Here is a 27,750-nt window from a genome sequence, read left to right on the forward strand (position 1 = left end):
ACAAATTATCGCCAAAGTCCAAGGCTTGTGTCTTTCTTGGTTATAGTCTCTATCACAAGGGTTATAAATGTTTAGATAAGGACACTGGCAAGGTATATTTATCCAAACATGTTATTTTTGAAGAAAAGGAATTTCCCTTTTCAAATCCCCCATCACACCAATCATCAAACAAACCACCAGTTGAACTTATTTTTCTACCTGTTTTCATCCCACACACCCCACCAAATGTGCCTCCACTCACTTCTCATTCTTCTTCACCTATTTCAAACAACCAACCATCACAAACAACCCCTACAACATCATCACTAGCCATATCAATGGCAAATCCAACCCAAGATGTTAATCAATCCCCACCAACAATAGACCAACCACAGCCCCAACCATCTCATCCTATGATTACTAGGAGTAAAACAAATTCCGCCAAACCAAAAACCCCTCTCTCTTTACTCACTATTAGACACCCAATACCTCAAACCTTTCTTACCACCATCTCCAACATCCCAACTGAACCTAAAACCAACAAATCAGCCTCAAAAGACCCAAAGTGGATTGATGCAATGCAAAAAGAATACAAAGCCTTGATAGACAATCAGACTTGGAACTTGGTGCCTTATTCCAAGGGTATGAATATTGTAGGTTGTAAGTGGGTGTACAGGATCAAGACAAAAAGTGATGGTTCCATTGAGAGATATAAGGCACGATTAGTGGCCAAGGGGTTCAACTAGCAGGCAGGAGTGGACTTTCATGAAACATTTAGTCCAGTTGTAAAGCCAGCCACCATTCGGACAGTATTAACCATTGCACTCTCAAAGTCATGGCCAATACATCAATTTGATGTGAAAAATGCTTTCTTGAATGGCAACTTAGCAGAAGATGTTTACATGGAACAACCACAGGGGTTTGTTTCCAGATCTAAATCAACACATATTTGTCATCTACGAAAAGCAATTTATGGTCTCAAGCAAGCTCCACGAGCTTGGTTTCACAGATTCAAAACATACCTACAAGGAGAAGGTTTCAAGCAAAGCGTCACAGATTCTTCCATGTTTACACGCAAAACCCGAGGTACAATGATAGTATTGTTGTTATATGTAGATGATATAATATTGACAGGAGCCAATGAAGCTGCAATTCAAGAGGTTATTCAAAACCTGAGCAAAGAATTTGCAATGACAGATTTGGGACACTTGCATTACTTCTTGGGAATTGAGGCTAATCGAAGTTCAGATGGTCTTTTACTCACTCAAAGTAAATACTCCATTGATTTATTAAAGTCTACAGGAATGGAGACTTCAAAGCCATGCACAACCCCAATTGCAGTTGGAACAAAGTTATCATCAACCATAGGTTATCCTCTACCTGATCCAACACCATACAGACAATTAGTAGGAGCCTTACAATATCTGACGATCACTAGACCAGATATCTCCTATGCATGTCAATCATGTGTGTCAGTTCATGCAATCTCCCACAGAAGATCATCTACAAGTAGCAAAACGTATTTTACGTTATGTCAAGCACACTATTGGTGCTAGTGTTCTCTTGAAACCAACCCAACTTTCTTTAATAGCTGCTTACACTGATGCAGATTGGGCAGGATGTCCAGACACACGCCGATCAACTAGTGGGTTTTGCACTTTTCTTGGGGATAATTTGTTATCATGGTCTTCCAAGAAACAACCTACAGTATCTAGATCAAGTACGGAAGTTGAGTACAAATCCCTTGCTGTCACAGCATTTGAGTTACTATTGCTTTCTTATGTTCTACGTGATTTGCAAGTAGAACTTCCAAGAGGAATGGACATTTATTGTGATAATGTGTCTGCAACACAAATGGCTGCAAATCCAGTGCTACATGCTCGCACAAAACATATAGAAGTGGACTATCATTTTGTCCGAGACTTGATTCAGAACAACACCATAAAAGTGCACTTTGTTCGACCAAATGATCAAATTGCAGATGTGTTTACTAAGGGCTTAACATCACAAGCTTTCTTCAAGCATAGAGACAAACTCTTGCACCTGCCAATGCAGAGTTTGAGGGGGGATGAAAAACCATAACGGATCTTTTATGGTTTGAATTTGATTTTTGAATTCAATTTTTGAATTCAAGTTTTGAATTTAAGTTTTGAATTTAAGTTTTTAATTTTGAATTCAAATTTAAATATTGTAAACGAATCTTGTACAACAGCCATGTTTATTTATAAATACATAAGACTTACCCATCAAGGTAAGCAACCTACTTATCAAAAACAGAGTTTTCTTTGCATTCTTTTACATAAATTTATAGATTCACATTTTTAATGCAAAAAGATAAATCCTTAGATTTCATGAATCTAAGAATTCACACAACCAAATGGGTATAAATCTCCCATTTTAAATCTCTGGATTCATGTAACCAAATAGGCTCTAAAGGAATTTGAAAATTACACTAAATGCTAACCAGACCCCAATGAAATAAACGGCAGAGATATGATTGATATATAACTTGAAACATATATAATGTATACGTAATAGAAAATTTCCAAGGGTATAAACGAATGGTTTATAAACCCAAGGCACATATATCTATTTTGCTTAAATATTTTTAAAATTGATTTGATTTAATCCCAATTTTGATTTTGATTTTATAGCTTCTAAACATGAATTAAGTTTAGGAGATTTGAAAATTTTCAAATCCGCTAGAAAAGAGGGGATATTACCTTCTTTCTTTTCTTCTTCTTCTTCTTCTTCTTCTTCTTCTTCTTCTTCTTCTTCTTTCTTCTTCTTTTTTTTTTTTTTTTTTTTTTTTTTTTTTTCCCTCTTTTTGGTACATATACCTTTTTCTAAGTAGGGAAACTATAAAAGAATACTTAATACTGAAGCCCATTATAACATAAGCAAAACAAAGAAATAAGGATAAGGTGACGATGACAACGGGAAAACATCCTCTGCTTTGCGCATCTCTTTACTGTGCACTGTAGTACACATTTATACCAAATGATTGGCTGAGAACACAAAGTAAATACAAAATTATTGAAGATTTTTAAATTTAAAATTAAATTTTTAATCTCAACCAATCATTTGGTATAAAACTATACTACTATGCAAGGTAGACAGAGGTGCACAACATAGGATTTTTTCCGATGACAACAGGTTTGGATTACCAAATCCAAAACTGCTAAAAAATAGGTATTAGAAATTAGACAAAAAGGCTGCTAATGGAGAATCCACAAACCTCTTATCACTATTTTCTTTTCTTTTTTTATGTATATGTTATTTTTAATAAATTATAGGGATAATTATTGATGTCCTTCGTACTTTAATTTTATTATTACTTTATCCCTTTGTTTTTTTAAATTATTAATCCAACCTTTAACTTTGTCCACAATTACTAGTATGCTCTCTTATCGTTAAGCTGCGTTAATTTACTGATGATGTGAAATTTATATATTTTTTTCAAAATTTTAAAAATAACCTTAGAGTTATCTCTTTACTTATTTACCATTTTGTCAAGTTGTAATACCATCCTTAATTAACTATAGCAAAAAATAAACTTTAATTCCATTTTCTTCTCTAAAAAGAAATCACTAAATAAAAGAAAATTGTTATTTTTCTTTTCTAAAAGGGCGACCACCAAAAAAATGAAAGATGTGATTGAATAAAATTCAAAATAGAAACTAAAGATGAGGAAAAATCAAATTTAATTTAAACTTGAAAATTAAAAATCACCTAATATATGTAAACCATTGTGCATGTTACCAAATTTCCAATCTAGTAACGTCTTATATGGTAGTTTGTTTGTAAAACTTCTATAATTGTGATTGCGAAAAATTTTAAATCAAGTTTGAGAGTTTCAACAACTTAAGCATGTGGTCCCACCATTCTCTGAATTAAATTCTGAGAAGAAACAAAAAGAAAAATTATTTTAAGACAAAGCTACCATTGAAGATGAACTTTACCTGAAAATCCATGTGATTTATTTTTTTTAATGCAACAGTGAGATCTTCATTAACAAGTATCATGCTACGGCATAAATTATTGTTACATTGTTCTTGTGTAAATTCCATGAATTACAAAAAACATACACAGATTCATTCATTCTCTTTCAAATCATTGATCTTGCTGGCCCCTTGGGGAACCTGGCGAACCAGAAAATTTCGCCAATATTTTGGGCGAAATATTGGATAGTTTCGGCCAAATTTCGACTCCCATTTCAGGGGATATTTTAAGTCATTTTAGGCCAAAATTTGGTGTCTAGCTTCATTTGATGCCAACAAACACATTGGAATTATTGGTTTGCCTAAAACCTCACCTAAATTGATGTTCAAATGAAAAAAACCCCCCACAAAACTTCTAGATCTGTGTGAAATCTCGATTGATTATTGCAAACAATGTTATATCTGTCAAGAATGAAGCGAAATCTATTGCTATATGTCAAAGAGCAAGGGAAAATATGGTAATAAGTAGGAGAGAGAAGCTCTGGAGAAGAGAGAAAATTCATGAAAAATAGGTTGGAAACATTTGGCGATTTTTTTTGGTTTATATTGCCAATTTCTCAGGAAATTCGGCAATATTTCACAAATCTATGATTTTTTGCGAGATATCTCCGATATCTCACCAAAACATTGTTAGTTTCGGTTTCGATTTAAAAAAAAATCATAGTTGCCGAAACGAACGAAATTCAACGATTGCATGGTAAAAACTAGATCACATGACCAGAATAACTGGCAAGAGTGGACTAACTAATTCGTGAGTCGAATCCTAATTGAATATATTATTAATTAGAACCATACAAGTGTCTTTGATCAAAGGGAGAAAATTCTTCTTAAGAAATGGAGATCAGTCATAGTTTGAAAACCCCAAACACAAATCTTGAGACCGTTTGTTGATATAATTAGATGAGTTGGACAAAAAGAGGAGGAAAAAAATTAAACTATTCTTAATGATTCCAAAAGTTAAGTGTCTTCGATTTACTGGAGTTGGGAGCCTATTTGTTGATGCAACACTAACTTTTTCCTTACATATCCTGAAACCTTTTGTTTGATTAAATAAAATGGGATAGACAAAAAGGTGTCTAGAAATGTATCATATTTGGGAAAATAAAGATGCCTCAAAATAAATAGCAAAAAGCATAGATAACTCACAAGTATGTCAAATTTACAATTGCTTTCTTTTTACTCACTTTATATTAGACCTGTAAATGGATAGCCGAAATCCGCCTCCGAATTCGCATTCGTATTCGTTTAAGGGTATCCGTATCCGAAAATTTTCTTACCGGAAAATATCCGTATCCGTCCGCTAAGCAACCAGATTCGGATTCGGATAATTGCTTATCGGATCGGATAATATCCGGATAGAGTAAAGTATTTAACATTTTTTCTTTAAAAATAGATGAAAATCGGATTCGGATACCGGTAATCGGATTCGGATAGCGGTATTCGATAATCGGAAATTAGAAATCTATAATAAAAAATGTAAAAAAGTGACAATTATCAATCAATAATCGGATATTTTATCGGATCGGATTATTATAGGATATCCGATAAAGTTTCGGATTCGGATGCCTTCTCTAAATTTTTGCCGGATTCGGATTCGGATTCGGATAGCGGATTTGCTAATCGGATTCGGATTCGGATACTGGTGTATCCGAGCCGAATCCGGTCCGTTTACAGGCCTACTTTATATGGGTCCCACATTTTGGAGGGAAAAAAATCATCTGTTGTGCGCACAGTGCACTTTTAAATTACCAGGTAAAGTTTAATTCTGGAGGCCAAGAGCTTAGCCACCATTATGTGAGAGACATTACATAGACTAATTGGTTTATAATCTGTTAAAAAACAACATTTCTTTTTGGAATGAATGATAACAGGGTAGATTTCTTTAGGACTGCTTCATTACCAATTGGCACTAATAGAAAGAAAACTTCGAAATCATGATTGCGTAACATATTTAAAACTTCTACCATGTTTGTCATTTATACTTTTAAGATTCAAATTTACTTTATTTAAAAAGAAATTTTATTACAAAATAAATAAATAAATTTAACCATATTTGACATGTTTTGAAATAAATAAACCACTTCTTGTGAGGTAATGACTTTTAGAGTTCCCTTTGTCGGGTTATGAAGAACCCACCGAATAGAACAATCAGCAAATAAGAGAAAAGAAGAACACAATAATAACAACTAAGAGAAAAGAAAGACACAATAATATATGGGCAAGAGAGAAAACTCCACTATAAATAAAGAAATATCCAAGAGAGAAGAAACAAACAAACCCCCCAAGGAATTTTCCTTTTCTGATGTGGAAGCTCAGACTATGCTGCAACCACAGAGCATACTTCAGAAAAACCTCGCTCGATACCAACTGTTGGGTTCTTCATAACCCGACACCCTCTTCAATGCAAGTTTGATTCCCCTTCATCAAACAAAGCCTTGTATGTTTATCCAAAAAAGAGCCTTGTAAGATTTAATCTATAAATAAGATGGGTTAAATTGACTTAAAGAAGTCCATTGCAATAAAGTGGAGTCCTTTGCAAATAAAATGTTGGTGTGAACGATGATTGTGATGGAAGGAGACGATATTATTTCAAACTTGAAATTGAATTAAATTGACTCCATCAAGTCTTGAGTTAGATCATTTGTTTTTCAACCAAATTATGATGCAAGAATGATCGCGATAGATTTTTATTTTTCGGTATGAGAGGATATTAGTTCAAATTTAATAATTAAAAGCTTAATTTAATAGACCGAACATCATGATTCAACAAGGTTAATTATTTCGTACCTAGGGCAACTCATGATAACTATTTGTTTCGAATCTAAGACTCATCCAGCCTAGCTTATGAATATCTCGACTACATTCTCAAAGTAACTTTTATATGTAATTTAATATACAGTAGAGCTTCACTTTTGATTTCACGAAGGTTCGAACTTTTAACTCACACCAGGTTCGCCTTTTTGTTTTGATTATGAAGTAACCTCAATGAAATGGTGCAAATTAACTTCAATTTTGTAACTCAACACAGAAAAGGAAAAAAGAACTTCAATTTTGTTTCAAAGGGGCACATCATGGGATGTATTTTTCTAACATAGTGGGTGGAAGATGTTGATTGAACCAAATTTTTTAATCCCACAACCCTTGCAGGATATTAAAGAATTAAACAATACTAGAAAAGGATTCTCTTGATTTATTCATAAAACAGGAGGAGACACTGACTGAATAATAAAATATCCAATTGATTCACTTGCTTAGGTAAACATCATAACATGATGACCTTTTTGTTGGGTTTCTATCTTCCTTTGATGGAATTGTCTAGTCATCAACCCAATCCAACTACGACTTGTAAGGATTGATTAGGTTAGCTGCATGAATCTTGATCTTCCAATTTTATGAGTTGCTCTGTAACTCAACTTTATCTAGGGCAATATCTAATGTAATCTTTTTATTTGACCTTGGACTTTTCTTATGGGACATGCAAAGCACAAAGATTCAAGAGAAGCATTTTAATAATCTTATAACTAAAAAGAAAATTAAAATCTGCTTTAGTAAAATCATTGTGTTTGCCATTTGTCATATGCCTGGACCATTCCATTAAAGTGTCAATATCGAATATTGAATCTATCAGGTGATTTGAAGAGACGTGTTGTCTTGTATCAAATATTGTATTATATTAACCCATACATTTAATACAATTCAAAATATGCCCTGCAAAAAACAAAAAATCAGAAGAAATGTATCGACGTGTATCCTCCCATTTGCATCCAATATAGATGCACGGTGACCAATATCATATCGTATCATAGGACACTTCAAACCTTGCTCAGGAAAGAGTAAATTACAATAAAAAAAATTGAAGAAACCAAGCTACAACCAGGCGACATGGGTTTGGCTTACAAGATCATTAAGTTGGCCCCAACACAAGACCAGGTAAGGGTGGAGAATTGATCTTGAATATCCTCTAGTGTTAACCTACATGCTTGAGGCTTCAGAAATCCAACAGTGTCTGATCTAGTGCTTGATTTAGGTACCAGTGATCAAAAGAGCTAACTCAAAACAGTGACTGTTAGCACATAGACATGGGAAGGGTGAACAGGTAAAATAGAGAATGTGGGGTAATCTGTAAAGAGAAGGCCATGAAAATTTTCTCATATTGTTCATGCACTCTAAGCTCATGACAATAAATATGTAATTCTTCAAGAATATGCTAAGATGACTTGCCTATCTCAAAAATTAAGAGCTCTTTAAGTCTGATAAGGCTGCCTTTGTTGTAGCCGAGATAATCGCATCTGAAGCATTTGGTAAGTAATAATATTTGCCTGCCAAATGAAATTGTTTTGATCAATGCATCTCCTCAACAGTATTTTAGAAACCAGAAAGGAAAGGAAAGTCAAGGGTGGGGAGAGGGGGGGTGTTGCAGAGAGGGCATTGATTAACAGACCTTGAGAAACCCTGGCAATCTCCTTTGCAAACCCCGTTGAGACAAACTTGTTTTCAGTGTCGATGACAAGAAGAGACATCCCTGCTTTATATATTTTTCCTGCTACTTCAAGAATTTCATCCTTCGGTAGATATGGAACAAATCAGAGTCAGTCGGTCACTTTGATTCAAGAAAAGGAAGATGAACGTTTCACATTGCCTTTTTAAGATGTTACCTTCAACTCTTGAGTAGACGGTCGGGGAGCATCAGAAGCAGCAGCAGCCTCAGGATCAGTAGATCTCTTTAGTGATATGTTGGCTCTGCCATCAGTTATTGCAACAATCATTATACGCCCAACATCACCACTCTTCTCTGCATTTAGCCCAACTCTAACAGCCTGGGAACAAGTGAGATGCATCAGAATATGTTGAGGATAAAATAATATAACATACCCTTATTTTAACAGTACCATGCTGAGACCATGAGCCAGTGGGGAACCTCCACCACATGGAAGTCTCTCAAGACGTTTTCTTGCCATTGCAATGGACCTTGAAGGAGGCAGTAGAACCTCTGCAGAATCTCCACGGAAAGGAATAATAGAAACCTGAGTACATTCATCAAAACCTAAATTAGATGGATAAAAAAATATAAAAAAATAATAAAAACAAACAAACACACACAATGGATGCAAGTCAAAAAAAGAACAATGGATCAGGCAACTAGTTGACATGCTAGTTCCTTGACTACACGAACTATAACAAAACCAGTCCTACAGCAGGCCTCCTTCCTCCTCTATTCCTTCAGTGGACTTTTCTAACCATGGGAGAGGATCCTAACATAATTTTAATAGAGAAAAGGTGTTTGGAACAGAAAATCCACTCTTGATCCCCAGCCTAATCCCATTTATTAAACTATGAAATTAGAATATAAAGAACTCCATTCATCTTGTGCTGGCAAACAAGTCAATGCTGAGACTTAAAAACTCAAGGGAGAGGATCGTGATACAATTTCAATAGAGCAAAGGCATTTGGAACAGAAAGCCACTTTCTCAATCCCAGCAATGCAGATGTCGACCTCAAATCAGATAAACCAACATTGAGGCTCTCACTCACAGCTATCTCAGCTGTTTAACATGGATTTCTCCATAAGCAATGGCAACATGGCTGGCAGATTTGATTTCTCTAATTCTGCTTTCTATTGCAATGAAAGGGCCTACTTATAGCTTGCCTAAGAATTTACAAGAACTAGAAACTTTTTAAATTGAAAACAGAAACTCCCTAGTTCTAGTGCAACAGAATCTTATGGAAAATAGAAGATAATTAAAATCAGAAACTACTAGGCTCTATAATTCAGCCAAATGCATAAATAACTAAAATAAAAATTAAACTAAACTTTTGAACTCACAAGAATAATAATCTTCATGTAATCTGATCTTGGGCCCACAAATCCTCTATGAATATTCCTACTATGCCAAATAATGGGTTGTGACACAAAATCACATGAACAATGTGTTGTGCTTTCTTTAGCCCTTCTAAAAGACCATCTAGACTGAATAGGCTGGCTTGTGTTGGCCTGGTCCATTGCCGGTCCACATGGTCCTGGTTCCATGTTTTTCTTCTTTCTAGCCTTTGACTCTCCATCACCCAGCCTCTTCCCATTTATCAAGCTAAGACATAAAGAGTAAAGAGGTCCATTCTAGTCATTGATCTTCCACTGGCACACTAGTTTGTACACAACCCTAAAATCCAGGTATTATTTCAATGATGAACTAATTCCTCTTTCTGACCCCCTCCCCTAATCAGATATGGTGGACAAAGGAAAGACCCATGCAATTACATATGGGGATACATAGGAAATTTTGTCTAAATGACCACCATGAAAGCACGAACAGAAAGAGAAACAAATCGAAAGCAACATAGAGATTTAACATGGCTCACACACCACCAATGTGCTACATTCACGTGCGAAGAAAAGAACTTTCACTATGCGTGAAGAAGATTGTAATATAGATCTCTCAACCAATCGCCAAAACAACATTACAAAAACTCTCACAAAAAACACCAAGGGAAAAATCCCCACACCTCGCAATGACTATATGGGTGTTAAGGTACATATTTATATAGTTCCAATTGGGTAAATGTGTCGACTCATTGGGTTGGGTTAGGTCGTACTGTACTGCGGGGGTCATGGCATGCACCTCCCATCGGAAAGGAAGATCAGTGATGTGCTTTATGCTTGGGCCCGTCTCTGCTTCCATCATAGATCTCAAACAATGGGTCATTCTGGTGGCCCACCAAAATATGTCGGTGCAGAAAAATTCTCAAAGTTGGGTACAAGAATTTGGGTCATACAATATTTATAATTTCCTTTCATTAATTTTATAAATGTTGATTGAGCTCTACGCTGTGTATAGTATGACCTTCCCCAGACCCCACAATGACAAAAGCCTCGTACATTAGGTTATGCACTTGTTTGTTGATTGAGTTGTAGGGAAGGGTTTTCATTCAAATTCTACTTCTATCATTGAGATTGAAAAGGGTTATCCTGTTATAGTCCAAAATATCTATACAATTTATCATAATACTTGAATGGATTGGAAAAGAAATATTGGAACCTACCAGTGTTGTAGCATCATCATCACTCATTTTGGTTTCAGTCCTCTCCTCAACAATTATTTCAAGTGTTTGTTGATTTTATTTAATTAAATTAATTATTAAGGTCCATAAACGATCTCCTTTGTTAGTCGAGCGGAGACTGACTAATCATCCTTTCCCCCCACGATCTAAGGAATGGGGGCCAAGGTCTCATCCATAGCCTGTGGCACATGCCATTGTTCCAACCATCGGGCTTTGAGCTGACCGACTCTCCCTTCCCCAGCTCCGGTTAGGCACAAAGATATCCCTAGCCCTTCAAATATTCATGTGCTTGTTGTGATTATTTGCAATAATGTACAATTTCCTACTTCTACTATAGAAACTGACCTTGTGGTCCTCATTGATTTGTTCTTGTCCTTGCTGGTCAAGGACCAAGGTATCCTTCCCTTTGGCCTGTTTGGCCATAGGGTTAACGGGGATATCCTTCTCTTGTGCTTGTTTTCAATAATATACAAATTCCCACTTCTACTAAAGAAACTAAACTTGTGGTCCTCATTGATTTGTTCTTGTCCTTGCTGGTCAGGGTACCCTTCCCTTTGGCATGTCTGACCATAGGGTTAACGAGGATACCTTCACTTGTATATTTTCTGTTGGGTACATGTCAAGTGCCCCCTTGCACCTTGCATATAACAGCCGTGACCTCTTAATTGGAAAAGGGAACAACTCTCCCCTCTTATGCATAAAATGTGACGAAGTACCCATTCTGCTAAAAAGCTATTAAGGGCACGTTTGGTAACGGGCCAAGGAACAGTTTTTGGCGTTCTTCCGTTCTTAGAATGCCGAAGAACGCCAGAAAACATTTGGTATAACGGGTTGTTTTTTCGTTTTTAGGAAAAGAACCAGTCTAGTTTATTGTCTCAGAAAGCTTTTTGCAAAACAACATTGACTTGTTTCGTCATTCTCAAAAACAAAAAGGACGTCAAAATTACTTCAAAGAGGGACATTCAGCCCAAACTTCATTCACATGCAACTTCTAACTCCTTCCCGCCTTCATATAATTTTTACTTTTTTTTCAAAAAAAAATCTGCATCATCTCAAGTGTTCTCAATGCAGATTTTACCAAACAGTCAAAATTGTGCTCAGACCACCGTTCTTTGATAAAAAAAGCTAGAAAACGATTCTCACAAAGAACGTCATTCTTAGAAAAGACCGTTACCAAACACGCCCTAAGTGATGACATCCCTGTTAATAATAGTTGTCAAGGCGACAAGGCAACACTAGGTCCCCTTGACCTAAAACAGGGCAGGACGCTTAAGCTTGCCTAGGCGACACCTTGACAACTATGGTTAATATTTCTCATTTAAACCCCCGTTGCCCCCATCGGCAAACTCATGGAGGTGGGTGAAGAACAATTCCTTCACTCATCTTCTTCCTTATTCCAAATTAAAAAGATAACCACCCACCCAACCCCCCCCCCTTTTGCAGCTTCACCTGGACCCTGCCACCACCATCACCACCTACCCTGCTCCTACTCCCAAATATATCAGTTATAATGTTCCTTTTACTTGGATGAGCATACTTAATGCAAGAATTTTCTATTTTGCTACACAAAATACTCTAAAAGAAGGATAAGCTCAAGCAAGTCTGGTAAGTAAAGATAATCTCACCTGGTCTCTGCTTGTATAACTCTCTGCAAGTAACTTAAGTGCTGCACCTTTTGCATTTTGCATTCGGTTCAATGCCATGCTCCCACTAGCATCAACTACAAATATTACCTGTCATGAGCCACGTATTCAGAGAACAACTGGTCACACTATGTAGAGTCGCACAGAAACAGACAAAAGGTAGAAACACTACTGGTGCATGAAATATTAAATGATATTTTATCCTATGTTTACATATGAACCATGGGACCTAGAGTATAAACACTTCTTACTATTTAGGTACAGTTATAGCACTTTGGGCTGCCTTTGACTGTTTTCTCATCCAAGGATAATACTCCAATCTCAGTCAGTGGGAAACTGGTGCTTAAAACAAGTGTTTAAGCATTGATATGAACCTGAGGGTGAAACTGCCGCTCATCACAAGTGTTTATGCCTTGATATGAATTTATAAACCATAGAATTATAACAAAAAGGGCAAACCGTACCACAGGCTTTCCGACAAGCAAAGTCCCTAGAAACCGGGGGGGGGGGGGCAATTTTCCTATGAAGTCTTACCCTAACAATTTTTGCTGGGAGACTGTTTCAGTACCTTGACTTGGGGCTACAACTGTAGTCTACCAACCATTGCACCAATGCCCACCCCTCAAAGGATTATAACACTCCTCCCGTAAATTATCAAACTTTAATGAGTGCTTTTATTCTAGATATGCCAGCTTCTAAATAAAAGGCTAATAACTGAAATTATTGAGAATAATTACCAAGGCTCCTGCTTTCCGTGCCATTCTTTTGGCTCTCATGTCAGTTTTCTCCACATATACTTTTCTATTCTTCTGAATGTCCTTCTCTCTACGCAACTTCTGGTATGGTGCAGCTGCCCGAAGGGTTGCATCAACAGCTAATCTCTTTACTGGGCCCTATTTATTTGGTTTTGGAAGGGGGGGGGAGGTAGGAAAATCAGTTGTGCTACAAGAAATAGAGATGATCAAATAAACAAATATCACAATTTAACATCTCCACCACCTTCAGATGATAGAATTTTTCATGCAGTTAGATGTCTAAATAAGTTTAATCTTAGGTCAAACAGCAATCTCATCTAGGACTTCAGCCATTGTGCTGAACAAAAATCAACAATGGACTATGTCAAGAGAGGACATAAAATACAGCTGTTCAGCATAACTGATTCCAGTAGGCATATAAAGGCGAAAAAAATAGAAAACCTTCGGAAGCATAGGCTTGATATATCGGCCCCTATCCTCTGAAAAAATAACATTCTTGGCCCGTCCAGCTTTTCCTTGCCGCCTCTGAGCTTGCTGTGCAAAGAATAAAAGCTTTTCATCCACCAAACCGCCTTCAGCATCAAAGATGAATTCCTCAGGTATTTGTTCCTCTTCTTGTTCATTCTCTTGATCATCGTCCTGATCATCATCCTCCTAATCACAAAGATAGCCTTCTATGACAAGCAAGAAGCAAGGGAAGACTCAAAATAATTCTACCAATTACCCCAGGAGATCTAGATTTCAGCAATTACAATACCTCTTGATCTTCCTCATTCTGATCCTCTGCCGAATCTTGACTTTGTGGAGAGGGTGGTGGGGGTGGAGGTGGCTGGTTTTGCTGTTCCTGTGGTTTCTCATTTATAATTGAGCGAGGAAGAATTACCAACTCAACCTGCAACAAACAGGGCATCAGAATAAAAATGGTGGTTTAAGCAGGTTTAACTCTTTCCCCCACCAAAAGAAATTAATATCTGCACTCGTTAGCAAAAGAATGAAAAGTAGAAGACTAAGAAGAAACAAAATAATAAGGAAAAGTAATTCTAAAAGAACTACTTCACTTCAATCCAATAGCAGCAGGAAACTACAAGGATAGCTACCTCCATTCAGTCAAAGTTTTCTATGCTTCCATTCAGGTAGGAAACTATACTAGGACAGCCACAATATCTTCTGGGATTCAAATATAACTTGCAAAATGCATCAAAAGTTTCCCCCATGAATAGGACATTAGGTAATAGGTTTGTTCAATACAATAATTCATCAAACAACAGAGGCATATTGCTATTCCCCAAAATAATAATAATAGTAATAAAAAATAATAAATAAAACTTAACAGCTTTCTTGAGATCATCCACATTGACTTTTTCCCGTCCCTCTACAGCAGCTAAGCATTGCGCAACACGGGTGGCATAAAGTTCAGCTCTGTGCCCCTGTGAATCACAATAAAGGTTCAATACAGTTGTAAAAGATGTCAGATATTATAACTTGTAAACTACCAGATCCTATAACCAGAAAGATTCAGCACAAACTGTTTTCCTAAATTAAATCGTTATTTAAGTATAGAATGAAAAAAGAATTCTTCTCTCCAATTTAAATTTCTTTGAAGGTCACACAAATCGAAAACATCTTTGTGTGAAAAGAAGAAAAAAAATCCTGAATCAACTCATGAGGGTTAGTTCTGCTAGATGCAAAGTACTTTAAAAATTAAATATTTTAATAAGAAAAGATAAATAGTATATATAGAGAATAACATTACCAAATATCAGTTTGTGAGAAAACTACTACCATTTTAATACTCAGAAGATATCATATAGTAGCTATGTTTAGTTAGTTTCAGAGGTAGTCAAAAAATTATTGATAACCCATCTAACAAATTTTACCTTGGTACTGTGTAAAATTTAGATGATTTTTAAGACATTTTCCATCCAGATGGAGCCAAAGCCTTATAAAAGTCCAGCTCCACCATCCACCTTACTAAAGGAATCATCTACATGCGACTCATGAGCATTTGTATAGTTTCTCGTCACTTAAAACCCGAAGTCAGTTTTTCAGCCTTCAACTTACTTTTAGCACCAATTTGCTACATCTTACTCAGTGGTTGCAATTTTTCCATGCACACGAAAAACCAACACATCCAACAAGTGCTCGTCAATATTTTATCTTGTTTTTTCTGTTCTCTGTTGGTCCATGACTTCAACTGCTGTATGAATCTTGTTCTTCCAGTATAGATGGGAGTATCGGACTAAGTTCAAGATTTTTAGTGGAGACATTATTGGCACACTAAATATAATGGTTGATAGCACAACTATAAGAAATAAAAAGAGATTGAGTTTTTACAGAACAAATGAAGCAGGTGATTATAAAAGCCACCTTCCAGAAATTATTTAGATGTTTACAAGTTATGATTCAACACATGCTGATGTAGGGCTGAAGACATATTCTTGAAAGAAGACCAAGGAGTCAAGCCAAGACCTAAGAATATGACCCAGATCAGTCCATGGCTTTTATGGGCCAGGACTATTCAAGTGGGTTAGAATCAGTCCTCATATTAGGTTCTTCATGGGCTAGACCTGTGCTCAAGTGTAGTCTAATATGAAAGTAAATTTGAAGAAACGTTTCAATGTCAGAAAAAGGGACTGTAGCATGAATATAAGAAACTCTATTACCAAAGGAACTTTCTTTTGTCAAGAGTTGGGCAGTAATTGAATCAACGTTACCTATGAGTACTTTTGTTGGTGGGTCTTAGCTAGATGTCGGTTGATGATTTGATTTATATTTGTAGATCGGCTATATAAAGAAGCTTATCTGAGAGAATTCATCATATCACTCATGAAATCCGACACTGCTATTTGTGAGCTTGTAAATATGGATATCCTTGTGTTTGATCAAGATAGGTAATGTCGTATTGTATTTGATTGATCGACACAGTAGCCAAATAGGATCTTTCACAAGAAACAATTTCAGATTTAATAGACTTAAGATAAACAGAATTCAGATATGAAAGTAGGCTGAAAACCATGGTGGGAGACCTCGCGAGATCTCGCCATATCTCGTTTTTTCACCTTGGCGAGACGAGATGGAGGGCGAGAACAGAGAGTTGGGATATCTTGCTCGAGATCTCGCCATATCTTGCCCTGGATCTCGCTGGAACTCTCAATTTTTAACTTTTTTGTGGATTTTGGCTGAATTTTCCCTTGCAACTACTCTTAGCACATCTACAACAAGGAAGATCAATCATTCTCTATTTTTCTTATGAATTTATGATTTAATAACTTATATAAAACTTCTAATGGTTGTATAATTATTTTATTCTTGAAAATTGAGGTTGTGATACTCATATGGATGGAATTTTGATAACATTTAAGTTAGTTGATGCATTTGATATACTTGCTTTTCATTTATATGCCTTAAAGGCTCCATATTACATGTTGTATAACATTGCATTCCCTAATCCTACTACATTTCGGTTTCACACTATGGGTAGACTTAGAAATCATACATAGGGTTGTTTCTAACAAATCCAAGGCCACCAACGTGTTCAAAAGGCCTTAAATAAGCTAAATACCAAGTCAACCCAATTGAGACCCTAAAACCCACCGAGATGGGCCACCGAGTTGACGCCAAAAAATTGTATATCTCGATCGAGTTCTCACCGAGATGATCGAGATCTCTCTTTTTCAAGGTGGCGAGATCTCTCAAGAGAGCGAGATCTTCTACCATGGGTAGTACAAGGATATTAGCTTAACAACATGGACTGAATAGAACTTCAAAACAGGGGCAGAAATATGAAGAAGACATGGAAGGAACAATATAAGAGAATTGAGAGAAAAAATAAGAACAACAAAGTACACCCGGGCTTCACACCGCAAGGTGGATCGATTGGATCTAACACCAATCTTCCTTGATCAAACATAAGGATTCTTCAAAGAAAAAATAGCTAACAATCAATTTGATTTCAAAGTTGAGTATTGAGTTGTGTCCTCACCCTCTTACATAAGTCTATTTATATAGTTTTCTGAAGACATCCAACCATTAGCTAATATCACCTACCTATTAATAACTCAACTACTATCTAACTCTTGACAAAGGAAAACTCCCTTGACAATGAGTTCTTTTATTTTCAAAGCACAGTCTCTTTTATTGACTTTTCAAAAACTAGACTTGGACTTAGGTCTAAATCATGGAGATCAAAATATGTGGGCTAACTTTCACCCAGTAGGTTTAGGCCTTTGATGGGCCTAACCCAATAGGCTTCTTCTTTCTTGAATATGTCTTCAATTCTGCATCAATAGGTCGGTGCTCAATTGAATTGATCCACCTTATAGTCTGAAGCCTGGTTGCCATTTGGTTGTTTGTATTGGTCCCTCACTTTTACCATCCATTAGAAAATCTAATTTAGTAATTTATTTATGTAGTCATTTACTAATCAAATCCGCTAATACGATTGATATCAGAATTTCAGGGTATCTTTCTCATCTCTATCTAGTAAGCTTCACTTCAGCCAACTTCAATTCTGCCCTGTAGATCTGCTCCTATGGAGAATTTAAAATTCTGCCATATCATTATACTGTTCGCCTGAAGTTATCACTAAGATGTCCGTTTCAGTTCTATACACCATCTGATTTTGTTGATATATTTCCAGACCTGGAAATCATTATCTGTAATAAGATCTATTCTGGCTACTGTTTTAATCACTAAAATACAGTACTAAATTACGTATCTATAGACAATAGGGAATATTCAGCAACTTCCGCAGGGTGCATAGGAAAAAGATTAAAGAGTTCCAAAAATTCAACCTGGCAACCACCTCGTAGTGCTTCCATGACTAGATATTTCAATTGATCTCTGCTGATACTGACGTCCTTCAAATACTCCCTTGCCAAAATGATCTGCATCACCAGAAGATGTGAAAATGAATTAACGAAATACCCAAATGACTGTGAATTGCTCAAAGCCAATATTACTCTTTTGAATATAGTTACATTTGCATGTAGCTGTGGATCTACAATAAAGTCTAGTTCAACTAATATATTCACCTAATTCAAAGCTTAAATTCTAAAATGAAGTAAACAATTCGAACTTACACTTTCAATTTGTGATATAATTTTCACATGAAGTAAAATTAGGGCCAGTCTTCTGGATCAATTCTAAAATGAAGTAAACAATTCGAACTTACACTTTCAATCTGTGATATAACTTTCAATATAGTTACATTTGCATGTAGCTGTGGATCTACAATAAAGTCTAGTTCAACTAATATATGAACCTAATTCAAAGCTTAAATTCTAAAATGAAGTAAACAATTCGATCTTACACTTTCAAAAACTTCATTTTACAAGAAAAAGTCATCAACATTTTAACTCGCATCAAGTGACGTAACCCCCAAATTGAGGGCCAGTCTTCAGGATCAATTGAATCACCAGTAAAATTAGGCTTCTTTAAACCCTGTGGTTATGGTGTAGGGGTTGATTAGGGTAGTTAGGGATTAGGGGTTCCTTTGTGATATAGGTTGTAAAGGGATGATTTCTTAGGCAGAAAGGTTAGGACTGTTAGGTTAATGTTTTGTGGTCAAATATGTCCTAAGGATCTCAAGGATACATAACTCATCCATAGGAGAAATGGGATAAATTCATTGAGATGAAAAACTGGGGTTCCGCGAAGTACGAAAATTCAAGAAAATAATTATATTTTGAAATCAAGAGGTCAAAATGAGGTCAAACTGGGACCTAAGGTCACCAAGGTTGGGGAATGAGGTTCCTAAAGTTTGGGACAGATCTAATGGCTAGATTCGCGTAAATCTGACCTTAAAATCTGGGGTTCTAGAAAAGCCCAAAAAATTCAAGAAAATAAAATAGAAGGGTGCAATGGAAGGTGAAGGAGAGGAAAGGCTAGGGATATTTTCTTACTAGCTTAGGAGGCTGTTAGGGATGATAACTTCTTGGGGACTAGAATGCTGAATTTGCTGAAAGAATGCCAAAGCCAAAGTTGCCGCAGGCTTCCTTCCTTGGAAACCACGACTCCACAAGATATTTCCTTCAATTAAGTTTTATTTATTATCCAATCTGATTTGTTAACAAGTGAATGGCTCTATTTATAGCCTTTACATGAAGGATTTTCTGATAGGACTCAACAAACAAGGAGTTCTATTTGCAATAGAAGTCAAACTCACAGTGTGACTCAACTAGGAAATTACTTAAAGAAAGAATTCTGTTGTGAGGACTCCTAAACAAATAATAATTGCAGAATTTAAAGAAACTGCTAACTTCAGAACAACTTCAGAACAAAGCTGACTTGGAATAGGATGCCAACGTGACACTCCTATTACTGGGAATTTTTTGACAAACAAGGACTCAAATAACAAATTAAAAGTACATATGGATCTGGTTACATCATCAAGGATCAATTGTAAGCCACATCAAATCATCAAAAATCAATGTGGAACTAGAAGACAACAGAAATGAAGAAGCAAGCTATTGGAAGCTTGAAAAAATCAAACAATACACTTGGATTGGTTATACAGTTTTGGGATTGGTTACTGGGATATACCTAGTCACATTTTCCTTGTACTACTATTTCCCTCAGTCATTTCAATGTTACATCAGTGCTCTTAGAAAATATGATCTATCATTTGTAATTAAACTGGCTCTACATGTTCTTGTCCTCTAGAAAACTTGACTGGTCAAACGTTAAGAGAACCAGTAAAGGCTGCAATACTTGATTGATCAATATGAGCAATCAAGCTTTTCATTTATATAAAAGATCATGAAAAAGGATTACATATATATCCCTCTCTGCTCAAACCTACTAGTTATACTTAGTGGGAGAACAAAATTCCCCATTTCCTCATTCTTTATTGTTAAAAATTTAATACTCCACTTCAAGTTGGAGTTTACATGGCAGTGTGTCACACATACTCAATTTAGGCAAAAAGGATGAAAATACTTTCTTCTTAATCCTTTAGTGAATATCTGAGCCAATTGGTCACTAAACTTCACAAAGGGTACAAAAATCAATCCACTTGCAAACTTTTCATTGATAAGTGTCAATCCAATTCCATATGCTTCGATCGATCAGACTCCACTGGATTATGGCAATGCAGATTGCAGCCTTATTTTCACAATATAACATCTGCAGTACAGGAGTAGGTGATCTGTGTCCATCTTATCAATTCTTATTGTCACTAAACGTATATGTTCTTTGGTCCAATATATTGATATTATCATTCAATTGTTAAGAGCAAAATGAGCCAATACGTTAACACTAAACTTGTAAGTCATGACCAGTGTTTGGGTATATGAAGTCCTTATCTTACAGTCATCCCATTTAGTATGCCTGGTCATAGTGGAGGCAGGGTACAAATATGAGTACACATATATCTATGCATTGATAAAGAATCTAATTATATTTACTCCTACAAATAGTACTACCAGTTTCTGTTTTGAAGGAATAAATGTGGCACCATGACCTTATACATAAGAAGACACTTGTCAATGTAGTACTGATTCTAATTATTTGGATTATCAACTACAAAGTTTGAGTAAACCAAGGCTGATATTCAGGGAATAGAAAATGGTATACAACCGTGTGATTCAACAAAGTAATTACTTATTATATGTTTAACTGCATTCTCCAGAAATTGATATATGCACTTGAGCTTCCTAATGAGCCTAAAATGGATCTTAAGGGGTCAGCACTAACTAATTACGCACCCCAGTGTTTTTTCTATACAGACTAGAAAGTGGAGGATCTTGTATATAATTATATAAAGTTGTAGGAGGATTATCTGTAGACACATGATCATATTGGATCTAATGGGGATATTGTAATGCCCACCTTTCAATATCAGAAATAAGGCCATTAATCGGTCTAAGAATCAGTTTCACTTATGTAGCTTTCAGTTGAGACAAAATGGATCAGTAAAATTCATAATACGAAACCAACTTATCTAGAATATTAACCAGCAAAAGCCTTTTTCATTTTAAATATAATAAATTAAAACATTTTAATTGTTCTAGAATTTTCAAAAACAAATTAACAGTTAAAGTATTACATTTTCTCAAATAAAAACATTTTATAAACGATTACATATTATTTGACAATGAAAATGAAACATTCTATAAATTCTTAATACACAATAAATGATGAGGTTCATCATTAAGAGTGGGTTTCTTCCATTTCACGATCCAATTCCTCAAAAGTCATGCTCTTAACATTCATCATCTAGGGGGAAAATATTAGGGATAATTTTCGACAAATTCAGCAAGATCAAATCCAACAAGATGTCATACAAGTTTGAAACAAGGTCTCAAGAGATATCATTAGATATAGAAAATATTGAACAATAATACTTATGCAAAAACTGATTCTTTATTTATTTGGACCCAATGCAATGCCCCTGATATTACATGGCCTATGCGTGTCACATAGCTTTTATTATACTAAAGTTAATTAATTATTATACTAATTTTCTTAATAAAACCTTCATTTAATAATTCACTTCTTACTTTTCTCTTTTTCCTATACTAATAAAGGAGAATTTGATCTCATACGAATAAATTAAAAAAATGTATCAATAAGATTCCTCTCGATTTAATTCCTTTAAATTAATCATATTATTTTGAGATTGTTCATCTTGAACCATCCATGTTTGTGGTGTACCCGATTGCTCAAGACATTCTGATTCTAAATTTATCTTGAAAGCAAGTGAAACTCTTACGATTCTTACTTATCCACACATTTGAATCACGTGTTGTTTTTTTTTTTTTTTTTAAGATGGAATTTTATTAAAAAATTTGTCAAATGTTATGCATGTACAATTGAGGAATTTTGACATGGAATATGTGACATATATACATGAACAAAGATAACCTTATTTCTTTACCATGGTTATTTGATATTTATGAATTTCCTATACGAAGATCACGCCTTAACATGAAATGACATGAAATTTCATACTTTATGCTATGATGTATTTTCCATGTATCATGGATTCATGGGTCAATGATGAATAGGATGGGTTGATAAGGCTATTTAAAGCATGTACGCCACGTAATGGCATGGATCAACCTACATCCCCTCACATTGGAAAGGAAAAACCCATTCCATAATATTAGAGGGACTAATAAACATATCAGGGCTATGTAACGCACATATGCCATGTAATGACATGGGGTATGGTGTATAGAACACAAAGAAATTGATGAAATATACATTGAGTAATATGTAGGTCAAGGCCATATAACAGCATAGGGCATCATATTGACTCCAAGAAAATAAAAGAACAAATTTTTGCATGAACATTATTGTTCATTACTTTTTGTATATGATTGCACCTCTGGTATTATCTTAAGACCTTGTTTCAAACTCATATGATATCTTCTTGGGTTTGATCTTGCTAAGATTGTCCAAACTTACCCGTAATATTCTTTTCCCATATGATAAGTTAAGAGTATGACTTTGAAGGATTGCATTGTGAGATGGAGGAAACCCACTCTAGTGATGAACCTCTCATCTTTAAGAATTTAGAAAATGTTTCTTATTTACTTTCAGATTATGTATAATAGCTTATTAAATGTTTTTATTACAAAATGCAATACTCAACTTTTAGTTCGTTTTGAAAATTCTAGAACAGTGACAATGTTTTAGTTTAGGGATAATTACTATTGCCTCCCTATACTATAGCTTAATTACTAAAATGACCATGCTCTTTATAAAATTACTATTCCCCCCCCTCACTTCTAACGGTGTTAAGAAACCGTTATGATTGAATGTTTAGTGTTTGTTTAGCCCTTCTAGAATTAATAAGCCAAAAGACAATATCATATGAAACACCAATTATAATCCTTGTTTTTTGTCATTTTAGATTCCAAAAAGTCAGATTCTGATGAGATAAAAAAATAACAAATAAAATAAAAAAAAAGAAAGAAAAGAGAAAAAGGTGTTCCTTTGTTTAATTCATGGCGGGGTAAGAGAAGAAAACAAAATTTTCTTTTCCGTTTATTATTATTATTATTATTATTATTATGATAACAGAATGACGTGAACACAAAGATCCCCCCGGTCGAGCCCCAATGTGAGCCCCAAGACCCACCTAAACATGCTAGCCGAACCCCATTCTAGGGATATTTTGGTCATTTTCAGCCCTTTTAAGGCTCAAGAAGGGTTTGGTTGGAACCAATGTACCCTATGTCGGCGATTTATCGTGGACACACGTCGATTTTTCGTCATGTCATTGGGGGGCTACACGAAACCCCCCAGCGACACGATAGGTACATTTTATCAGCGATATATTGCCGAAAGTCAACTTTTCGGGGAGATCTGCCATTAAATGTCCATGATTCCGAGGATATGGTGGTCTACCGTCAGCATTGGAGAGATTCTTTCACTCTCTCAAGATCAATCATCACATAATAGCAGCAGCAGAAGTCCGGTTGGTGAAGTTAAACTAGAACCACAGGAGACGAAGATGGCATCAACTCCATCAGCATCGCCAGAGGAGGATTCAACTACATTGATGGCTCCGGCTGCAGAACCGTCGAAGAAGCATCACAGAGGTGTAAGGCAACGTCCATGGGGGAAATTTGTGGCGGAGATCAAAGATCCGGCAAAGAACAGCGCAAAAGTCCGGCTTGGGACGTTTGAGACGGCTAAAGACGCTGCGAGAGCTTACGATAGAGCTGCTTATAGGATTCCAAGGTCTCGAGCTCTGTTAAATCGCCCACCTCTTCGACCTAGTTCACCTGATTGTTCTAAACAGCTTTCATCAGTACACTCGAAGAACGCATCCTCTTTGTCACTCATAATTGATAGCAAACCTTGTAACTTGTAAGAGAAGAAAAAGAGACGTACCTTGTAACTTGTAAGAGAAGAAAAAGAGATGTACCTTGTAACTTGTAAGAGAAGAAATAACTTGTAAGAGAAGAAAAAGAGATGTATCTTGCAACTTGTAAGAGAAGAAAAATAGATGTTATTAAATATAATTGATAATTGTTAAGAAAAAATCGGGCAACATGTTGTCTGTGTCGCCCATGTTGCCCGTGTCACCAGGCACCAACATGACGACACCAGGCGACATGTCAGACATTGGAACCCACTCAATCCAAGGGTAATGGATCTATCTTTATTTTTTTATTTTGGTTAGTATTTTTTTAGTTATAAAAGAGTATTCCATTTTAAATTCTTATTTGAGTTGTGTTTGGGTGGGTTTCTACTAGTTAAGTTGTGGATAAGATAAGACTCTTTTACAAGAAGAGTTTCTATCTTTCCGGAGTTTGATTTTTATTAGAATTTGTCTTCATTAGTGGTTGAGTTACTTAGGTAGGGAGTCTTTTCCTAAAGAAGACTCTAATAGATAAGCCAGTCTTTTATTTAGGTGGTAGTTAAGTTGGTCTCTATGTCTTAGTTGAATTTGCGTCAAGTTCTTCTTTCTTTGTAAAGGCTATAAACAAGTCCAATTACTTATTGTAATTTGTAATGGTTAAGTTGGATTGTGTAAGACTCTCAGCACCTGTAATCAACTTAGGGACTGAAAGGAAATTTAGAAAGAAGAAGAACAGAAGAAGACTGAAGAAGAAGAAGAAGAAGAGAAGAAGGGAGAGAGCTCGAACGTGTGTTTTGGCTCTCCCCTAGTACTTTATTTATAATGTATAATCAAATTTTAGTTTGGGAAAACTTTCTAAACTGAATTACAGCGAAAAAGGAAAATTATCATAGGGAGATTACTTGGAAAAATTAGAAACTAACCAAAATAAAAACTAAAATAAAAAGTAACCAAAATAGAAACATAAGCTAAAATAGAAAGTGATATTTTAACAGATTGAATGAAGAGTTATTAAGGACCGGGATTCCTGTTTTGAGGGGGCCGGCAGATTTTAGAAAAACTTCTTCAATATTCAGCATCATTCAAGTTTCCAGCAGGTTTCTTCAAGCTTTTGAATCATGCTCTGCAATTTCCAGCAAGTTTCCACAACCTACAGCCATCAAACAACAGCTCTAGATCAACCCCAAGTTACTCCAGTCCCCTCCCAACCCCCTCCTCCCTCTCTCGCAAGCCCCCCCCCCCCACCTCTCCCCTTACATCCGCAGGTTCCCCCCCCCCCCTCTTTCTTTCTACCCTGCAATAGCAGCAGACCACCCATCTGCCAGTCCCTCTTTCCCAACCCCTTTAACCTCCTTTTTCCTCCCATTAGGATTGCACCAACCCCTAGAGGAAAGTCCTACTGTTATTCCCTTGATTAAACCCTGTTTCCCTAACTTTAAGAAAATTCTGCACTTCATCTTCTTACTCTAATTTCTGCAACTTTTCTCAAACTTCTGAAAACCTAAAGCTTATGCAACTCAGGCCTTCCCCAAGTCCCAGAATCATTAAAGACAAGTTCTAATATTGCAGAAACAGCAAGGGCACCCCCTGTCCAACCCTAGCTGAAAACCACCCCACCCCACCCCCCCCCCACAAAAAAAAAAAAAAAAAAAAACCCTAGTTTTCTGATTTTGTTAAAATTTCAGATCTGATTTCACATTACAACAGGGTTTTAGAGTAATTAAATACCCTATAAACCTAGAATAAAAATTCTCTTTTGCTGGAAATTCCTGGCCAACCCTTGAATTTGAGAAAATTCCAATACTAACCTTGACCCTAAATCTAGGCTTATATTAGAGAAGAAGACTGTTTAGCACTTTAGGTTTAGGAATTATTAAGGGTAGTAATATAATTTAATATAAAGTGTAAATGAGTAATAAAAAATTTTAGGGTTATTTTGGGGTTCTTGAATAAATTAAAGATGCCATGTCATCACTTAACTAACGAAAATTAAAAGCAGAGGGATATCAGTAATTACAAGCACAGTCAAAGTTTAGACTAGTAATTTCAAATAGTATAGGGGATAAAGCAGTAATTAAGCTATAGTACAAGGGGACAACAGTAATTATCCCTTTAGTTTATTAATATAATTAAAAAAGGCTTCCAATGATTAATACTCTAGATAATTTAGGTTTAATCTTATTGACTAACCATTATGTTTCAATTGTTTTGCTAACTAAGTGAAATTGATCCTTGGACCAAAAAATGAACTTATTTCCAATAGTGGAAGGTGGGCGTTACAAATGTGTATAAATGATTAAGTAATTAACTAGGTACATTGATTAATTATTAATTATCAGTTCCCGTTCAGATTTTGCTTCTCCATTATATAGGTCAAAGGACTTGTAAATCGAACCAAGCAAGGGAAAATCTGTCATGCTCAAACTTGTACTAGGGAGCCCACCATAGTTGTTAAGGTGTAGACTAGGCGTCCGGGCGCCTTCCGGGGTCGTAAGGTGACCGTCGCCTTATTGTTAGGTCATAAGGCAATTGCCTCAGTGTTTGAGGCATTGCCTTGGGCGCCTTGGACACCTTGGACCCCAAGGCTATTGCCTTTTTGAATTTTTTATTTTATTTTATTTTTTTATTCTTTTATTTTTTTTAAAACCAAATCAATGATGCCAAATTGAAGACTGAGAATCAATTGGCAGTTAGAACCTAATTATTCGTAATTAGTAACCTATTCCAATTTAAAAAATAGCATGTTGAAGCCTAATGATCTCTACCTAGGACCTTGTTTGCTGAAAAACCAATTTTCTTCATTATTGTTTTGTCTTTTTCAGAATAGAAGGTTCATTTGCTACCCCAAAAAAAAAAACAATAAAAGCTTCATTATCATCAAGATAGATGAATGCATCAATATATGCCATATAGGATGACTAGAATATGATCTTTTTCTTTTCCATAATACATGTTCATTTACAATCACAGCCAAAATTTCACTTAAAATGCCTCGAAACGCCTCGACCGCCTCAAAAGCACCTCGGAGGGCACCTTGTCTACTCATCACCTCAACTAGCCTAAACCACCTCACATCGCCGCGACAACTATGGAGCCCACAGCACTCCCTCCATAAGGATAACACCCACACCCCCCCCCAAAAAAAAAAAAAAAAAAAAAACACCATCCCTCTTTCTTGGTGTTTTTCAAGATCCCATACATGATGGATCTATGGTTTCATTTCGAGGTCGGATTTGAACACAAGGGACTGCAAGAGGAACTAGTGCAACTCTGTAGAGGAAGAATCATTAATAGGATGAGGACCAAAACTTAAGGCCTTTTAGGCATGCATCAATTCCCAATTTAAAAGAATGCATGTTTTTCCTTTTGATTGACTAATGGAAAAGGTATTTGAGTGATGTGAACACAGACTAACCCCCTCACCCCTGGCCAAATCCTAGAGAAGGCCCCCTAGGTCCCTCCAAACTAGCTGGCCAGACCCTTATGGAGGGTATTTTGGG

The 27,750-nt window shown here is 35.9% G+C and overlaps 1 protein-coding gene across 1 annotated transcript in view; it reads right to left on the reverse strand.

Moving 5' to 3' along the window:
* Nucleotides 1–7,064: 7,064 nt before the first annotated feature.
* Nucleotides 7,065–27,750, reverse strand: part of ALB1 (ALBINA 1) — a 36,014-nt gene continuing 15,328 nt past the window's right edge. Inside the window, exons 6-15 of the mRNA XM_089136291.1 lie at nt 18,228–18,320; nt 14,766–14,861; nt 14,192–14,326; nt 13,876–14,088; nt 13,417–13,572; nt 12,662–12,769; nt 8,870–9,004; nt 8,636–8,797; nt 8,422–8,542; nt 7,065–8,299 (exon numbers count right to left, since the gene is read on the reverse strand). Of these exons, the coding sequence (XP_088992417.1) occupies nt 8,214–8,299; nt 8,422–8,542; nt 8,636–8,797; nt 8,870–9,004; nt 12,662–12,769; nt 13,417–13,572; nt 13,876–14,088; nt 14,192–14,326; nt 14,766–14,861; nt 18,228–18,320 (1,305 nt within the window). The 3' untranslated portion in view covers nt 7,065–8,213. The remainder of the gene's footprint in view (nt 8,300–8,421; nt 8,543–8,635; nt 8,798–8,869; nt 9,005–12,661; nt 12,770–13,416; nt 13,573–13,875; nt 14,089–14,191; nt 14,327–14,765; nt 14,862–18,227; nt 18,321–27,750) is intronic.

The sequence above is a fragment of the Hakea prostrata genome, chromosome 10 (genome assembly GCF_041222555.1).
Source record: "Hakea prostrata isolate BN-2017 chromosome 10, UWA_Hpros_2, whole genome shotgun sequence".
Lineage (NCBI taxonomy): Eukaryota > Viridiplantae > Streptophyta > Magnoliopsida > Proteales > Proteaceae > Hakea > Hakea prostrata.